The sequence below is a fragment of the Gopherus evgoodei genome, chromosome 3, assembly GCF_007399415.2.
Source record: "Gopherus evgoodei ecotype Sinaloan lineage chromosome 3, rGopEvg1_v1.p, whole genome shotgun sequence".
Classification (NCBI taxonomy): Eukaryota; Metazoa; Chordata; order Testudines; family Testudinidae; genus Gopherus; species Gopherus evgoodei.
The window spans coordinates 149529133-149549239 of NC_044324.1; the positions used below are offsets into that span (position 1 = coordinate 149529133).

The following is a 20107-nucleotide window of genomic DNA, read 5'->3' on the forward strand; positions in this document are numbered from 1 at the left end:
ATGAAGGATTCTAGAGGTCTCTGTATGGAGGCACTGGAGCCAAAAATCCACTGAGAAATATTACACCTTGACTATGGACTGAAATACTGTTCATTTGCTGTGAGGAATTCGCCAAGCCCTTGTGCATAGTGATAAGACTCCATAAGGCTCTGCCCCCTTCTACAAATGTTACATCTTACAGTATTACTGAACATGCTGTTTCTTCATCGCAACTTGTACACTGCTGGTTTCATGATCACTGGGTTGTCATCACTTATGTTCTGATTAGAGCCCCTGGACAAGGATAATAGTAACCAGCAGAGAAAGAGAGGTGTTAAAAGGAACTGTCTGCACTTTGCTGAGGAACATGCAGCCAGCACACAGGCAGCTTCCTGAATGCTGCAGACAGTGCCTCCTTGAAAGAGCTGGGAGCAATAGGAAGGTAGTCATGCCTGGATTCACAAAATTTTACCCTCTGCAGCAATGAGTTATAATTAACCCCATCCTAACATGTGAAGTCCAAAGGACTTGAAGCTGTTTAGACTTCCAAGCCAACAGGAGGCTCCTTGCCATATGAGCAGCATACAGGCGATTGTATACGTATTTGGAATATAATCCTCAAAAACTGTGTGAGATAAAGAAGCTAAAGCCAATGGGCTCTGCATGGTCTGACAGAATCAGAGGTTTATAGTCTCTCCCCTTCAGCCCCTGAAGACAATTGCCCTTTGCCCTGGCAGGACAATGGAGGCTAACAGGAGAGTCATTCACAGAGTGGTGGAGAAGGGAACAGAAGGAGCACCAGGTGTTAGAAACTAGTTTTATAAAGAAATACTTTTTAGCAGAGCAGGGGACACCACTGGCAGAATGAGAAGGCTGGGCAGGAGGAATGGGGGAGCAGGAAGAACCTGAACCCCCTGGAGGACACTGACCAACCCCCCCAAAACCCTTGGGAGTGGTCAGGACAATGGAGGGAGGGGTTTTCATTCAGATGTTTGTTATTTTCTCATAGAGCTGTAAATCTTTAGTGCTTTTTGTTAGTCTCTAAGGTGCCACAAGTACTCCTTGTTCTTTTTGTGTGTTTAAGAGGTTTCTTGAGAAGCCTGTGTTTCTAGTTTTAGCTGTCACATGGTACCTTGAGGGTTAAACTGTGTATTGGGTTTCTCATGAGGGTGGAGCTCTTCAGACAGCATGCATAAACTATTGGGGTGATCTTAGGGGTTCAACAATGGTCTTGGGGCCCTTGTTAGCTGGCCCTTACAGCCCAAGAAAGAGAGCCATATAAGTCTGCACCCAAGGGGTGCGCCTGAGAGGCCAAACACAGCCAGTGTCTGGACGCTGCTCAGACCCAGTTGGCTTGAAAGCATGTGAGATCCAAGGTCTGGGTCGAATACAGCAATCCGGTGAACTCAGCCAGGACTGTACCCTAAACTTCTGCTCTGTTTACCATTTTTAAGCAGGAAGACATGGCAGCTTTCTGTAATCTTTTTATGATTATTATGTGACCCTCTGCTTGTCTGATGGTTATGACATTGCTAAATAAAGGATAACTAGTGGTTAAACCTGTCTTAGGTGGTTTTGCAGGTGTGCAGGAACCAAAAGCAATGGCTTAGATAACCCAGTCACTGGTACTTAACAATACAGATGTTAATTTCTTTGGAGTTTTACTTTTACCATGTTCTGATCAGGAGACTGGTTGGTAACATCCCAGGATGAAGGGGTAGGGAAATCCAAGTGGGCAAAAGGAAACAAAAAACCTTGGAACAATTAAAAACCACAGTCCTGATGCTGAGTAAGAGTGCAGAGCCATGATGGTCAGTACCTGGGGGAAATGGTACTCTTGCCTGCAAACCTAGTCTACAGGCAGGGTGAATGCTGGGATTCTACCCTGAGACAACATAATTCTGACAGAAGATAAACCAGTCAATTTAACTGCAAAAGTCCCCCTCCGTGGGCCCTTTAGGTGAACTAGAATGAACTAAACTTGTTCTTTATTGGGGCAATGAAACATACATAAAGTGTTGGATCATAAAATTGGCTGGATCCAGGGACTTGGCAACTTTTACCCATATCCCCTCACCCAAATCCAGTTGCTCAGGGTGGTTATACACTGGAATAAATTGCCTAGGGAAGTTGTGGAATCTCCATCATTGGAGATTTTTAAGAGCAGGTTAGACCAACACCTCTCAGAGATAGTTTAGATAATGCTTAGCCTTGCCCCAAGGGCAGGGGACTAAACAAGATGACCTCTCAAGGTCCCTCCCAGTCCTATGATTCTAAAAAAAAAAAAAAAAAAAAAAAAAAAATCAATTTTACTCACTGCTTTGTTTTCCCAATACACTTCTAGTTTCCTCCTCTCTCCCCAGGAGGTGATCTAGTCCAACCCGCTGCTCAAAGGGGGAACCAACAAGTCAGACAGACATTTGCCCCAGATGGCCCTCTCTAGGATTGAACTCACAACCCTAGTTTAGTAGGCCAGTGCACAAACCACAGAGCTATCTGTCCTGCCTAAGGGCCTGTAAGCACTTTGGAAGATAGAATTAGAATCCAAGAAGCTAGACAATAAAAACAAGCGCCAAAGACTACAATTAGGAAGAAAAAATAAAATGTACAAATAACTAGCTAGCTGGTAGTACTGCTGAAAAGGCTCAAGGGATTACAGTTGACCACTAATTGAATATGAGTCAGCAATGTGATGCAGTTGTGAAAAAGGCTAATATCATTCTCGGGTGTAATAACAGGAGTGTTTTATGTAAGATACAGGAAGTACCTATGCTGTTCTACTTGGCAGTGGTAGTTTCTCAGCTGGCAGACTATGTCCAATTCTGCGTGCCACACTTTAAGAAAGATGTAGACAGAGGAGTCCAAAGGAGAGCAACAAAAAGTTTAGAAAATCTGATGTATGAGGAAAGGTTAAAAAATCTAGACGTGTTTAACCTTGAGAAAAGAAGACTGGGGTGAGGGGGACCTGATAACAGTCTTTAAATACGTTAAGGGCTGTTGTAAAGAGGTTGGTGATGAATTGTTCTCCATAGGACAAGAAGTAATGGTCTTAATCTGCAGCAAGGGAGGTTTAGGTTAGATAGTAGGAAAAACTTTGCAACTATGAGGGTAATTAAACTCTGGATTAGGCTTTCAAGTTCTGGCTATGCAGTGGAATCCCTGTCCTTGCAGATTTTTAAGAACAGGTTGGACAAATACTCATCACGGATTGTCCAGGTTTACTTGGTCTTGCCTTCCAGCCTTCTATTTCTATGATAAACCTGAACACTTTTGGTCTGATCCTGTAAAGAAAATGATAAACTAGTACACTCCAAGTCCTTGGTCCTGCAGACTGATCCAGTTGTATAGACCCTGACATCTGTGCAGAATTCCATCAAAGTCAACAGAGGTCTAAGTTAGAACAACTAACTATTATTAGATGACTATTTATCTTTTGTACTTTTATGACCCCCATTACCGTAGTATCTGAGTACTTTACAATCCTTAATGTATTTATCCTCACAGTACCCCATGAGGCAAGTAAGTGCTATGATGCCATTTTATGGATGGGGAACTGACACACAGAGAGGCTAAGGGACAGAGCTTTAAACCTATTTAGGCACCCAAAGTTGCAGATTTAACAAGATTATCAAAAGCACCTAGGCATCTAATTTCCACTGAAATCAATCAATAGGAGTTAGGTGCTTCTGAAAATTCTACTTAGGCATCTTAGCTGCACTGTAGGGGGTTACATTTTTTTAAAACTGTATCTAAGTGAGTTTCCCAAGGTCATACAGGAAGTCAGTGGCAGAGCAGGGACCTGAGCCCATCTCTCCTTAGTCCCAGACTAGTGCCCTAATTACTGGCCTGTTCTTTCTCTGAACTGAAAGAAAGAACAGAAATCATTGAAGGAAAGGCAAAGCAACACAGAAAGAGTGAATGGAAAGAGAATCTGAAGTCACCAGAGGAAAATGTGCAAAGATCAATGGAATGAGAGCCAGAGGACCAGAGTAAAAAAAAAGAAAGAAAGAAAGAAAGAAAGCATCATGAAAAGAAAGAGCCACGCAGAGAAGCAAAAAAAGATACATCACTGATGAAAAAAGAGAGAATAAAAAGAAAAGATTAGCCTAGATAATAGTAGTGTAGAAAAAAAAAGAGATGCCTACAAAGAAAAGGTCATAATTGTCTCTAGATTTACAGGTACTTCACAGAGAAGAAAATGGAAAATAAAATTACATACAAATGCTAAAGCCTCATGCCCTTCCAAAAGGGAATAAATCAACCCTAACCCAATAAATACAAACATTAAAAGAATAATTTAAAGATCCTTTTATAGAACAGGAAAGAATGAGGAAAAAGGCTAATAGCAATGGTAGCAAATAAGTTCTCTGAGAGAAAGGGCATCAATAATAAATCTAATGATAGCTTTCCAAATCTGGTTATCTCAGAAGAGCCAACAAATGTGATCTCAATAAATGCTTTTGGGTGAAAGAAGAACAGAAGAACAGTTGCTCTAGTAGCAAGTTACCATTTATAACAGAGAACAGTAGAAATCACATGATGTCTCCTGCTCTAAATATCCATGCCCAAAACAATAAATAGAGGCAACTGAGGTATCCAGGTTCATACCACTTTGATAACCTTGGTGCCTGTAATTAAATTGTACTCATGAAGATATCCTACAGAAATGCTGATTGTTTCATGGTATTTAGCAGTTGGGTTTTCACTTTTCAATAAGATTTGTGCATGAGATAGTAGAAAAAGAAATGAATATGCAGGTTTATAATATCTCTCAAACAAATTGAAGCCGGAAAGATGTATTAATAAAATCAATGCAGCCAGTATAAAAGGTAAATTTGATTATTCCAAAATTGTGAAGTCACCTGGAAGTGAAGAAAAGCATTCATTACATTTGTTTACACTGATAATGGAACACAATACATTTTTTAAAAATAAACAAATTGCAAATATTTCCTTGAAGAATTTATATACTGGTGTTCATGTTGTTTGCTTTGTTTCTTTAAATAGGACCATTTAACAAATATTCATTCATATGCACAACATCCCCAGGAGGAAATAAAGTATAAATATAAATATTTTGCAGATAGGGAAACAGAGGCAAGTGTGAAGCTATTTGTTTGTTGCTCAAAAATTAAGGGTGGGAGACATAAATAGCTGCATAATTATCTCTATAGCCTTGCTCCAACTACTAGATTTAATCCCTCTTTTACTTTAATTGTGAAACTGCTTGTTTTTGTTTATTATTAATAATGCATTTCATAGATGCATGTCTGTAGCATCTGTTATACGTTACCTATAATAAGTGATTCTTGCTCTCTTATTGGCTTTGGTTTGTTCACTGATCTTGCTTCTCACTCTTTTCCAACAATATTAAGGGTGTAGTTTGAAAGGAGCAGTCACCTGGAGTAAGTAGTTACCACTCTTTTTGGACATTTCGCTGGCAGTTTAAAAAAAAAATCTACGATAATTTATCTTAGCTCATCATTTCTAAGCCAATCATGAATGGGGAGGGGGAAGGGTTTCTGATTACGATCTCTGAATGGTTGGGGATGGCAATACTGCACTTCACCAATTACAGTCTGACCTCTTTACTCTCCTGATTCATCAATTTCAAAACCATCTTCCTCTGGCAGTTTGGTTTTTGGCCACCACAATTAGTCAGTTCTGATTCACCACCTCCACATTCCCCTTCAATACATTCAATTTTGGATCATTTCCGCTACCTCTCTGCCACCACCACCTAAGAATTTTACCCTATTCCCTTTCACCTCCTTCTCCTCCCTTGTTGGCCTACAGGATTTGGGATGTTTCCTGGGAGCTGTCTTCATCTTGAGCAAAGCAGTGGCAGACATTTCCCTCACTGTTCCCATGGAGATGCTGGTGAATGCTTAACTGCCTCCCCTGGGGCCTGCAATGCAACAGTCTCAGCCTCCCCAGCTAGGCAGTTCTAGCAGGAGAAGGAATCTGTGATTTTCATCTCCTTACCAGGGTAGGATGGGGAGCATGACAAGAAGTTCTCTTCATAGGCCTAAGGCAATGTTTCTAAACCAGGGATACATGTAGCCCCAGGGGCATGCAGAGATACCCCCTGTACATCAACTCATCTAGATATTTGCCTAGTTTTACAACAGGCAACTGAAAAAGCACTAGCAAAATTAGTACAAACTAAAATGTCATACGAACAATGACTTGTTTATACTGCTCTATATACTGTACACTGTATTTATATTCCAATTGATTTATTTAACAGTTATATGGTAAAAATGAGAAATAAGCAATTTTTCAGTAATAGTTAGCTGTGACACTTTTGTATTTTTATGTCTGATTCTGTAAGTACGTGGTTTTTAAGTGAGGTGAAATTTGGAGTACGCAAGACAAATCAGACTCCCGAAAGGGGTAAAGTCATCTGCAAAGATTGAGAGTCACTGGCCTAAGGTGTGCTGCAGTACCAGGAAGCCTGTCTTTTCCTTTCCACACATGGGAAGTGGGGACAAAAGGAACTGCTGTAGAGCCAGAAGGGAATAGACCATTTCCAGCCAACTCTCAGATCAGTCTGGAGACTCGTTTGCATAGGAGTAAGGCGGGGCAGTGGAGCACTACCAGCTACCTGTGCTGAGGCAGGAGGCTCTGAATGGCTGCTCTTCCCCAGGGGTTGGAGAAATGTGAAAGGCAGTAGATTGATACAAGGTTTCCCTGTTTTCCTGGCAGGCCACCTACTCTACTCTACTCTACTCTACTCTATTGATCTCATTCTACTTCCAAGTGGCCATGTCTCCATGTCACCTACATCACCAGTCCAATTGGCCTGACACCTGGTTTGGCAGTCACAGCAGTGAGGTCAAGAATGAATAGGCTCAGGCTTAAGTATCTTGTTCTCCCTGGAGCTTGTTCTTGACATCCACTGTTGAAGCACTGACATGGGACAGTGCTGGGAAGTTTGTGGCTACCGATAATTTTATTTCCCAGGACTGTTATTTTAGTAACTGTCATGAACGCTAAAATTCACAAAACACCCACATCCTTTAAAATCCCCCATCTTTGTTACACCAAAACCTTGGGCCAAATTCACCTCAGGTGTAAGTCCACTGAAGTTAATAGAGTTGTACCACTTAGCCTGAGACTGAACGTAAATCTTCAACTCCCACAGTTCAGAAGTTAGTCTATATTGTATTTATATCAAAATAGGCCCTTATTGTGCTAGGTGCTGTACAAACACAGAAAAGAGACAATCTTTGACCTGAGTGGTTTACAATCTAAAGACAACACAGGAGCAGGAACACACACAAATGGATGTATTTCAATATACTTACCAAACTTTTTGATTGGCCAGCCTGTTCCAAAGTGATCTGAAGAATCTTTGTTCTTGTGACTGTGCTCCATCTGGAATAGCTACTGCATGCATTTGAAATGTCCCCCACTTGAATGGTGATGATTCAGAACAGACTTTGGTATCTACTTAGTTAACTTTTAATGAGATACAGGTGGTGTATCATTTGATGCAATTGTTGGAAGAATGATCATAATGACAGCAGGAGAGAGAAATATAGATCATTACATGGCTCTGAGAAGTGAAAAAGGGCACTTCATTTCAATAAATTGCCCAGCACACATGCTTCAGAGCTTTCAAAGTCTGTATCTGATAAATTGGCCTGTTGTTAAGGAAAAGTCATTCTTAAAGGGTTGAGAGTTTGGCTTTAATGCTGAATAACCACTCGAAAGACTGGATATTTATTTCCATACCATCTGAATTACTTACACCTCTTGATTGTACTGGGTTCATCTGAATGGAGATCCTGTACAATCAGGCTCTCATGTGAAAGGTCCAGTTTTTCCTGCTAAAGAGTTAGGTGAATCAAAAGAACAAAACACACTTATGGCATTCTAATACTCGCATTCCAGTCCTAGCCTAGGTGAAGCATCATCTAAAAATAACAAATTATTGGTGGAAAGGAACACTAGCTTAAAAATTTCAAACTTCAAAAATGTTGGGTTCCTGGATGATTTTTTGCTGTGTGTAAAGGTTTGGTTCATTTATTTTATTCCCACTCATTTGCTCATCACTACCCATGACACAGAATGACTGACCCTACATGTGTCACCCATCTGGTGTATGATTGCCCCAACTTTTATTTATTTATTCTGAGAGAGCTCTAAGATGACTCAAGTTAGGTTATCCAAAAAATGAGTTCTAAAGGCGTAAGATTGAAATCCTTACTACTTGTGTTCATTAGAGCCTCAAAGCAGCAATGCATTAGAGCACTTAACGTGAAATCAATGGCATGACTCATGGTTCAAGTTAAGCATGCCGTTAAATACTTTACTGGGCCAAGGCTAAAGAGCAGGCTAAGTTAAAGTTTGGGTAGTTAATCTTATATACACTTCCTTTTGTAGATTAACCTGGACATGGCATTCTTCACTTCCCGCCCACAACTGGAATGGAGTGTTTATTCCCAACAATAACACCTGCCACGTTCCATCCCAAATATGGAAATTTACCTACTGCTGCTGTGATAGAAAAGAAAAAATACATTAACGTTTCCCCCTCCCATTTGTTTATCCTATTTATAGTGGGGCTAAGAATATGTGTGTGTGTTATACATACCAATCACCCCTTTCTCAAAAAAGCCCTTGCACAGGGTCACACAGGAAGTTTGTGGCAGAGATGGGATTAGAACTCAGATCTCTTGAGCCACAGCCCTGTGCCTTAATAAAAAGACCATTCCCTCTTTTCAGTGGGGTTGGCTTATATGCAGTATTATGCCCTCAAAGTATCAATGTCTGGTTGTTTTCCTTGATTTTCAGCATAATTTTCCTTCTTCTTTTCCCTTTCAGTCTCAGGTAGTGCTAGCTACTTTTCTCATGGATTCTGTACCAGTTAAAAGTGCTATTTCTTTAGGCCAAAGAGATATCTTACATTTTCCTACTCAACATGGCTTCGAAGTGTGAGAAACTTGCAATCTCTTTGCCATTTTGGGACCTGATTTTGCCAACCTTGAACAATAAATCCTTACTTATATGAATAATCCCAAAGAAAGAACTATTTGCATAATAATTGAGCAGAACGGAGCCCTTGAATTGGAATTCAAAGACATGACATTTGCAGTAAAGGGACTGCTCTTTGAAAACAGTGTCTTGAACCACAGTATCATCTTTTTAGTTAAAAAAAAATACTATCAAAAATGATTGTGGGAAAGTAACATTTTCTTGCACAACAGCTCTGCTCTCTGTATGCATTCAGTCAGCTTTGCTCACGTCAGTGAGTGACTTACGTTTTACTGCTTTTTATTAACAGGGCTAAAACAATGAACTGAACTCTATTTCTTCTTGCACTTCAGTGGAAATATTTGCTAAATTTCAATCTTGTTACACGGGTGTCACTGGGGACTTTATTTGCAGAGAAAAGGGGTCTAATCTAGCTTGCAAACATTTCATTTATTTACTGCTGCTGATGAATAAGATGAAAAGAACCCAATCTGATCCAGAGCACAAGCTGACTTGGCTTGGTTGATAGTTAGAAAAAACTCTTTTTTTTTGTACTTGTGTGACGTTATTAATATAAACTGGGACCATATAGAACATGGTTTGCAACAAAGGTCCTGTAGTGGCACCAAATCCTATGTAAAGGGGGTCATATAAGGTGTCTAAAACCAGATTATGGGTTGCTGGTTATGATTATGCTGTCTGTATGTCTGTATCATTTTGTAGTTGAAGTTATAAGTATTGGCTGTATACTGTCAGTATTTCAAATTGGTGCTGTAGTTCTGGGCGACACCCCCGACAAGTTGGTGTTAGCTCTGCTTAGCCTGCTTGATGGCGCATTAAGGATCATCACCTACACAACTGACCCATTGAGAGGAGGCAGATACGCCTTGTAACTCAGCAGGGTGTGCAGGAACTGGCCCATGTGACTGCAAACTCCATTTTGCTGTAATTTTCCACAGTAAGAACAAAGAAGTGTTCTTACACCTGGAAGAGCCTATATAAGGCTGATGCCTCATCTCCATCTTGTCTTCAATCCTGCTTCCTACCTCTGGAGGGACTTTGCTACAAGCTGAAGCTCTACATAAGGAACTGATGACCCATCCCAGTGGGGGATGTACTCCAGAGACTTGATTTAAACCTGCAGTTTACTCCATCACTGCTACAAGCCTGAACTAAGAACTTTGCCATTACTGTATGTAATTGATTCCATTTAACCAATTCTAGCTCTCATTTCTACCTTTTTCCCTTTATGAATAAACCTTTAGATTTTAGATTCTAAAGGATTGGCAAAAGCATGATTTGTGGGTAAGATCTAATGTGTATATTGACCAGGGTCTGGGGCTTGGTCCTTTGAGATTGAGAGAACCTTTTTCTTTTACTGGGGTGTTGGTTTTCATAACCATTCTTCCCCAGGACGGGTGGCACTGGTGGTGATACTGGGAGACTGTAGTGTCTAAGGAAATTGCTTGTGTGACTTGTGGTCAGCCAGTGGGGTAAAACCGAAGTCATTTTTGTCTGGCTGATTTGGTTTGCCTTAGAGGTGGAAAAACCCCAGCCTTGGGCTGTGACTGCCCTGTTTGAGCAATTGGTCCTGAATTGGCACTCTCAGTTGGGTCCCGCCAGAACTGCATCATCACCACTTGTAAAGCAGGTATGTTTGATCTGGAGTGAGTTAATCAGCAAACATGGAACTCCAGGGTGTCATTTGAAAGTGCACTCAGAACTCCACTTTGAATCACTTTTCAAGATGGCTTTCTGTTTTTCTGGCTCAGCATCGAAATCCCAAATTTACCAAAGGAAAGAGATTCTGCATCTTTTAATGAAAGATAAAACAACAATATAAACATACACAAATTTACAGAGAAAGGATCAACTTTAATACATTTGGATTAAAAGGTGTTCTTTTTTAAATATGGTATAAAAATAAATGCAAGAAACATTAACAAAGAATATACAGACAACAGACAAAGACACAGGCTTTCTTTCTCTGTGTGAATACGTCAGTGAAATGGAACCTGCTGTGCTAATTTATTGTGCAATAAATGTGATGCCATATGTATATTTATTAGTATATGCATATTTTTTTTACATTTCTTCCAGTTTGTGTAAGGATAGTATTTTTTAATAAACTGTGTCTAGCAGAAGCTTTTTTTTTCACTGTACTTGAGCTTGCAGAAAATAAAATGACACAGATCCAGCTTGATATGAAGGAGGAAGTGAGCAGACAATTTTCAAAATGGAGGCATCGAAAGGTTAGAGAGTCCCTCGGAGTCTGTAATGCCTTAGTATACACAAAAGAAAACAAGTCAGGTCCTTGCTCATGCAACATCTTGTTCTACTGTCCTCTGATTCAGGCAATCAGTGAGCTACAAAGTATGTATAATGATTTGAGTCTGCTTCCATGCTACAAGGATGATCCTTTTAGTAGGACTGCACTAGACTGGTTAACCTCTTTGAAGTGAGCGATTTCCCCTGAGGAAAAGATAAAAACAAAAAAACAGAAAACAGAGGCATGATCACCGAAAACCTATTCATCAGCAAGCACCTAGCAAATTCACAGTGATGTGGCAACATTATGGGGGCACCAATGGGAGCTAATGTCAAAACTTAAATTTGGAAAACTTTTTTGCTTTATACTTTGAACACCTGCAGAAACCTGAATCCAAAACTGCCAACAGAGAGATAGTTTTGCATAATAATCCAGAAAATTATAAACTACACAGTAACATCCAAAATGATCTATTTGTTCTTAGCAGCAAGCCTATGGCTTAAAATAGCTTCAAGGTGGCTACTGCAATTCAGCATGCCTCAGAATGCATTGAGATGAATGTTCTGAACTGCAATGATTCCAGTCCAAGAAATTATATAATCCACTTTGAAGGGTGGCTAAGTGCACAAGGCAGATTATACATTGAATACAATTAGGAAAACATCCTTCCTGTGAGCTAAGCTAAAGTTGTTGTTTTTTAGGGGGGAGAGAAGGAATATTCCTGTTTACAAGTATTGTACAGGTACATAACACAATGCTTTGAGGTCCCATGGATTCCATTTCATTACTTTGTTAGGAATTCCTGCTGATATAAAGGTATATTTTGGCATCTTAACTAACCCTGGTAATAAGATGGAATGAATGCCCCCAGGGACTGGATCTAGAGTGCAGGAGAGGAAAATCTACAATGCAGCATAACTAGTGAAAATCTGCTGCTACTCATAGAAAGAGTAAGCAGATTTCACAGAGAATATGAGAGATGGGAAAAATCAAAACTTCCGACAAATTCTATATTTTTTACACTAATTGCATGGCAAAAAAGTCTCTTTTTGTCATGTCAGTGAAAAGTTATTTCTGTTATGTTTGCTGTATTATTATTACTCAGCTGACTTACACAAATAAATCTGATGTTGATATCTATATTCATCATAAATTCAATTTTCCCCTCACAGGGATTCATAACTCAACTGTAAACACGTGCTGAAATATGATGCATCAGCATATCAACTGGAGTGGATTTTCACAAAAATGAACTAAAATAGCTCTTACATTTATAAGTACAAAGAACAGAACTTTCAGTAATCTGGATGCAATTTTCCCCCACTACAACCTATTTGTTTTTAACAGAACACATGATCTGCCATGCTGGATTAGAGGCCATCAATATGCTGCCTCTGACAGTAAGACTAGTTGGTACTTCAGAAGAAGGCAAGTCTGCTCCCAACTACTCTCTCTTATCTCTGCCTCCAGCCTCCTCACTCACTCACCCATATCCCATTTTACAGCGCGTAAGTTGCACATGAAGCAACCATTTTATGCAACACTTTCAATGCACATGTCCACTCTCACTGTTCCAGATTGCAGATTACATAAATTGGTCAGCAACTAAACTAATCTAGGAAATGTTTGACTGGTTTCTGCCAATAAACTATTTAAAAAAAACATTATTAGATCTGAGTTATTTTGCACTCATACATTCAACATGTTCATATTTTTAATATTTTTGTGGGTGCTGCAATTCACGTAAAATTGAGTCCCTAATATTTAAGCTTTAAGCACAAGATTAAGTTCTTTTCAGAACTGGGGCTGAAAGTTAAGTGGTCTCAAAGAAGTGACAAATCTGTCATTGCCCAATAATGAAATTAGTTTGTAATGAAATTTTAAGTCTCATGCTTATTTATTTATAATTATAATTCTCTTGGGTGAGTTATTATTCTGACTTTATTTGGCTGGGGTCTGTGTCTTTGTTAAGCTTTGAGAAAAAAGTAGTTTTTCCAGACTGCAGTTTATAACCTATAATGTTACATTGTTTTCACTTATTTTCTTTTTAAGGGGGCAAGGAATGTCACATAGCTGTATGATAATTAGATGGATAATTTAAGGAGACATTTTCAAAGGAGTCTAAGAAAGTTCTGCACTCAACTCCCATTACGTTTTAATAGCATTTGGGAAGCTAACTCCTTTAGGCTGATTTGAAAATCCCAGCAAAATACATAAGCACATGCTTAACTTTGATTTTTATGAAATTATTCATATGTATAATGTTAAGCATGTATTTAAGTATATGGATTAGTGCATATGGGCTTTGCAACTTTCTGAATACATATTCATTCAGAAGATCTTGAGATAATGAAATCCCTGCTGTGAAGTCTGTGGGCTTCACTAGGACATTGATTTGTACAACAGTGCACTCTCCTGAACATGGATCTGAGAAAACTACACAGATCAGCAATTATCAGCACTGTGATAAAGCATTTGTTATGACATCAGACAACAGAAGATTCTTATTCAGCTTTAAGCTGCAAATACCATACTAGCACTAGGTTTTTGAAAGTTTTGAAGTTTGTGAAATGTTCAATGAACTAGGGCCAGGTTCTGATCCCTTTCCATGCCAGTGGTTTTGGGGAGGCATTTATGATATCTTGTAAAAATGAGGAAATTTTGATTCAAAACCAGGCAAACAGTGGCAGTTTTGATTGTTAATTTGAATTTTGAGACATGCACAATCCATTACATGCACTATTTTAAAGTTGCTCCATAGATGTGGTAACTGGTTATGACCAGTTTTTAGTATTTACAAATTAGCTTTAAATTATAACAGGACAGTTGAAAATACTACAGATTCATACAACAACAAAGGTGAGTAATGGAAAAGACCCTCTATAGCATTAATTTCCTCCATCTTGCTCCCCTAGTATGTTTTCCAATCTTTTGGCCACTCTAGCTTTCAAATTGCCAAGCAATGGGGCTGCACTACTTCCCCAAGAAGACTATTCTACTGCTTTAAAATATGAAATGCGGCAAAGGTAGCTGAACAATGTGCATGGAACTTCATGTGTCCCATTCTAGAAGATGGCAAGAGAACTACTTTACAATTAAAACGTGGTTCTGGTCAGAAAAGAGGCTATTTAAACATGGCAGCTTCTTATTCAACAGATCTGCTTCATTTGTGCATTTGGAATCATATCTGTGCACTTCAGTGTGAAAACAAGATTTAACTACATTCTGTTTATATTAACATATGGAGCCAAAGCAGCTAAGAAAGAGTTGGATTGCATTCTGGCTTGGACATCAAACAAAGCTAATAAGTTCCAGTTTGAAGAATCTTTACCTCAAGGTCTAGAAAGCTGTACACTTCAAATCTATTCTAACGTGTACTTCTACTCTGAAAACTGACTATTTAAAAATAGCAAGGTAGGGTTTTATATTTATTGCCTCTCAAGGAATCCCAGATGTGCTCAATTTACAAAAAAAGTTGTTTTTATCTAGATGTCACCTCTCCTAAATCATCCAGTGAACAGACATTCAAGTTGGGCTCTTTTTTCTTGTGCATCATCACTGTAATAAAGATTCTGCAGGCCAAATATGATCTAAGTGACACCTATGCTTCTTCATTAACAGTGCATGAGTACCACAGGTGTAACTGATTGGAATTTAGTAAACAATTCTGTAGATGAAGCACAAAAAGGAATAGAGTGCACTCTCTCTCTCTCTCTCTCTGATATATTTACTCTTGGGGTGCTAACAGAAGTAAAAACAATAGAAAACTGCGCGAGTCACAAAACCCAGCAGATATGCTTCTGAATACTTACAGGCAACACAGCCGTTAAGGAACAAGATGATACCGATACATAGTTTCTTTTCAGAGTAGTACTCTGAGGCCCATAGCTGAACTTTTCCAAAAGTAAGAGGATGTGCTAATCCAGCAATTTTGTCTGCGCAGATGTAACTGAGAAAAGAATGTTGCACTGCAATTCGAATCTAGATAACAATTCTGTTATAATGGCCATGCTAAATCAGAAACCAGCTCAAATTCTGTGTTGGCTTTCGAAGCCTAACAAAACAGAGAGTAGAGGTATTGGCAGAGTGAGCAGGTATAACTCTGAATACACACAGGCAGCAGATGTGCTGATTAAGGTGCTAATGTTTTATGTAGTTACTTCTCAGAGTACAAATGTACTTTAAAGTAGATAGAGAAAATTACACAACCAGCTAAACCAAGTAAGCAATTCTGGGGATTATTTAGGGCCAGAAAGAAACATATAAAATCGTATCCAATTAAACACCATATCAGAACTGAAGAACACTGATTTATTGACATAGCACCATACTAATGTCTCGAATGACTCACAAACATGCCAGCAACAATTTCAATAAAATACTTTACTTGTTTATACAAGCCAACATTAAAACTCCATATGAGCTGGGACAGAAACACATGGAAGAGGAATTGTAGAGGGAAAGAAAAGGAGAAGATACTTGTTTAACCTTTAAAAAGGTTAATTTTAATCATTTCTGCTCCTGTTGAGAAAGCTCAAAAGCCCCTTTTTATGTTCTTTTCATTGTTAGAGCAGATGCTACTCAGTCGCATCAATATCTCTAGAGCTGCTAGTAATAAACTCCCAAGCATCTAACTGTGTGACAGATGCACAATATGCACAGGCGTGAACATAATGAGATCAAGAAATTTTACCAAACCCTTTGCTCTCACAGTTATTCATCTGCTCATGTGTTACACACCTGTGGCATGCTGGCAATATGGCTGGTTTCAGCATGAGAAACTCCCAAGTGAAATCCCAGCTTTCTACAAATAAAGGCTTTATTTGTTAGGAGTAGGACATCTGGAGAGATCAAGGAGCACGGAGTAAGACTCAAATAAATACTTTTGTAGGCTTTAGCCAGCCATTATTCCCCTTAATGTGACTTTCTGTGCCAAAAATCCTTCCCCATCTTCCACAGATCTTCCATAGTCACACGGGTATGCTTCAGCTTCAGGAAGTAGGAAGAAGCAAGATTTATAAAGCTTGTACAAGCATTCTCACCACAATAGCGGTACCAAGGAGCCCAATAGGCTTTGTAGGGGGTTCAGGGCAGGGTCAAGATTCTTCTTCCCTTCAACCTGTTGTAAGAATTTGCCCTCCTATGGCTAGGGAAAAGGAAAATGTAAGATCATGGCCAAAGATGTGGCTTCACTCAGACCACCTCTGATGGAGGTGACTAATTGACAGAGTGAATAGGGGAGAAGAAAATGGCTCTGAGAGTGAGTGGCTTTCCCAGTTTTGCTATGTCCCCCATTTTACCACTGTCTCTGCCCCTCTGTGTTTCTCCTTTTATTCCTTCACTAGTGGCTCTTTCCTTCAATGAAACTTCAGGCCTTCCCTAGATTGGGACCTGGGAGAAAGGTTGACATGCTTAACAGTTGAAGTGTGGAGTAGAAAATAAATAAGGCTTAGAGGGTAACATTTTCAGACACTGCCTAAGTGACTTAGAAGCCTAAGTTCTCATGAGAGTCAATGGCTCCTAAGTCACTTGTGTACTTTTGAAAATTTTACCCAGGGTTTGTGTGTTAGTTTAAAATGGGACTGATTTGTGAACTGATTTTATTTTTTCTGAGACTGCAGCAATGATCAGTGGGGTGGAAAAGAGGAGCAGTCACGTGTTATTGAAGCCTGGCATACAGGGAGAGATGGAGGCAGTGGCTACATAACGTGAAGCACCTTTGAGGTGCTAGGTTCTAGTCATTTGTATCTCAAACCTAACCTGCCAAATACGGTCCTATTACTTTGGGCCAAATCCCGGAGCCAGGCAAAACTTAACTAGGAATGGAGTAAAATATTGCTCTTTGTTTATTTTGATTAATTGTTGGCAGAGTTGGGCAGGAAATGCTATGCATGATTTTGAAAATATTTCCTGAAAGTTGAAATCTTGAAAATCTTGAACCAATTTTTTTAAATGCTTTGAGTCAATCAAAATGTTTCATTTCAATAACTGTGAAATGTTTTGTTTAGATTTGGACCACATTTTATTTTAAAATATTTTCATTTATGTATGTAAATATTTTTAATATTTAGCTTAAATTTTGAAACAAAAAGTAATTTTGAAGCAGAAAACCAGAATTTGTTGTTTAGAAAATGCCTGAATGGAATTTTTTGACAATTTGGGGGTGTGGGGAGATGTTAAGAAATGCATAGAAACCAACACTCTCTCCTAAAAGGTTTTAGTTTTGATGAATTGGCTAACTTGGTTTTCTAACAAAAAATGTTTCACTGAAAGATTCCCGAACAGCTCTAACTGTTGGTAGAAAACTAGTACATTTTAGTTCTCAAAACTGGCTTCTGGGAAGACTTACTCCACAAGTCTAATGTAAAAACCCTCACATAGTTCTGTATTGGATTCATAATGTTCAGTGATTGAGGTTCCATTAAGTTCCTTTCATTGTTACATATGAAATCTTACATGTTTGTACACAAAGATCCCTTAAGAATGATAACATGAGAAATCAATTGCAATTTTCACATCTATTGTCTAACATGGTCCTAAAATGATTGAATGCAAAACCAACACAGAAAGTCCATCACCCCCATCACTCCCTAATGGAAATAAGTGTGAAGGATAGTTTAAACAACTTGAATTTCTTTCTGTATGCCACAATTTGACATGTCAATGCTAAGTGATATTTTGTTGAGCCATTGTGAAAATAGCATGTGTTTAATGGTCCTGACAATTTCACATCTCATGCATGAAGTACTTTAATGTTTGCTCATTGGGCTGGAGATGATAACATCAAGGGACACTGGTAAATATGCCTATTAGGCAAGCAGGGGTGAATGTCTCAGGGCTTTAGCACTGAATCCTATAAAACTTTTCAACTCAAGTCACTGGTTCACATCTCACTTAATAGGTAGTGAGTGAAGGTTACTATCATATGACGGCTGCTTGGTATACTATATGAACTGAGTTTGGTGATGTTTGTTTTGTCATGGATGTATAAACATGTAACAAAACAAAGACCAACTTGCAACTTCCACACTCCTTTGCTGTCTCTGCAGTGAGGCGATACAACTCACTGGATGTGGAGATAAAACTAGCCTATCACCTTAAAGGAAATCCCTTCAATTTTGACTTTAGGAACATTGAGTACAGCAGGATGCAGGAAGCTGGCACTGCTTGTAGATGGAAAACATCAGTAAATAGGCTGTCAATCCAGCACCTTTCATGAATCCTAAATTTTGGTGAAAAGTTAAAAAACAGAAGTCATCTTTCAAGGATTTCTCTCCTATACCGCCTCTTAGGTTTATCTGTGCTCCTTTACATAGCAACACGTGTATAGATTTTTTTTTTGTTTCTACACTTACATTTATTACCAGAGCTGACTGAAATTTCATGATTTAAGTTTTATATGATCTTTTTTCAATAACATGTTTGATATTCAATGAAAATATCCATTTGATTGGAAATTTCACAGAAAAAATTGTTGCGATCTGATTTTTTTTACATTATTAATTTTTAATTTCCACAAAAATGTGTTACAGTTGATATTTGAAAGGAGATAGGATAAGATTTAAATACACTGCTAAGGTACTACAAAAAGAGTGAACGTGTATACGTTATTCCAGGGAACTTCTAGGCTGGCTTTGAAGCTTGGGGACTTTGACATTGCAATCAAACATGCAGCTGGCGAAGCCTTCAGACAGCACACTTATTGCTCACACACATCTGACATATTGCATTATGGGGGGAATTAGCCCAGCCAGCTATGTTGAGGTAAAGGTGTTAACCTGCATCCACACTATGGAAAGATTGTGGTTATATATTGCAGTTAGTTAACACACATTAGCTAGCTTCTACCTAACCTCAGCCTCTTTTTCTGATCTAGAAAAGCCTCTCCCTCTCTTGCATGGATTGTTCTCTTTACCAGGGCCAGCTCCAGGGGTTTTGCTGCCCCAAACAGACAAAAAAAGAAAAAAAGGCGTGATCACAATCTGTGGCAACTCAGCGGTAGGTCCTTCGCTCCCAGCGGGAGTGAGGGAGCCTCCGCCGAATTGCCGCCGGATACCTGAAAGTGCCACCCTGCTCCAGAGTTGCCACCCCAAGCACCTGCTTGATAAGCTGGTGCCTGGAGCTGGCCCTGCTCTTTGCTGGCAGCCAACTATCTCTTCATCCCTCTCTGCTTGAGTTACAGTAAGCTTGTAGGTTTGCTGTTACTTACTCACTACCCCAGTGAGCAACGTGGTGCTTTGTTCATAATTCCCCTCTACACACACAGACTTCCCTCAATAGGCTGTAACCTTACAATCTACCTTGTCTAGGGAGTGTTACATTGTTGCATCTCCCCAGAAACAGATCAGAGAACAAGTTCTGTCTCAGTCACAATTCCTCTCTTGCTCTGGGAGGCAGAGTAAATTAGCTACTTACAGAATCCTGGGTTTAGAAGGGACCACAAGAGACATCTAGTCTGACCCCCTGCCAAGATGCAGGATTTCTGTGTAAACCATCCTGTTCCATTGTTCTACTGTTTTTGGTGGGGAAGCTGCATGCCTCTTGTCCAGCTAGGGTATATCTACACTGCAGCTGGAAGAGAGCTTCTCAGCCTGGGTAGACAGACAAGCTAGTGGGGTACGAGCTAGTGTGCTAAAAATAGCAGTGTGAATGTTGTGGCTCCAGTGGAGACTCAGGCTAGCCACCTGAAATCAGACTCAAGGGGTAGGGTGGGCTTGAGATCTTGTGCTGCAACATCTTCACTGCTATTTTTAGCTCTCTAGCTCAAACCCTGTTAGCAGGAGCCTGTGTACTTGGGCTGGCCGGGCAAGAAGGGGAAGTGGGAGGAGCCAAAGGTTCTCCCACTCTCTGACTCCTCTCCAGCACCCTGCCTGCCTA

At 39.5% G+C, this 20107-nt stretch overlaps 1 protein-coding gene across 4 annotated transcripts in view; it reads right to left on the reverse strand.

Annotated features, from left to right (window-relative positions):
* Positions 1–10840: 10840 nt before the first annotated feature.
* RGS7 (regulator of G protein signaling 7) overlaps positions 10841–20107 on the reverse strand; it is a 454835-nt gene continuing 445568 nt past the window's right edge. For 3 of the 4 annotated variants that reach the window (XM_030556980.1, XM_030556983.1, XM_030556982.1), the window contains one exon: positions 10841–11433. Coding sequence is in view for 1 of the 4 variants with exons in the window: in XM_030556983.1 (XP_030412843.1) it covers positions 11383–11433 (51 nt within the window). In the remaining 3 variants the exon portion in view is untranslated. The remainder of the gene's footprint in view (positions 11434–20107) is intronic. The other variant, XM_030556981.1, reaches the window with a different exon arrangement.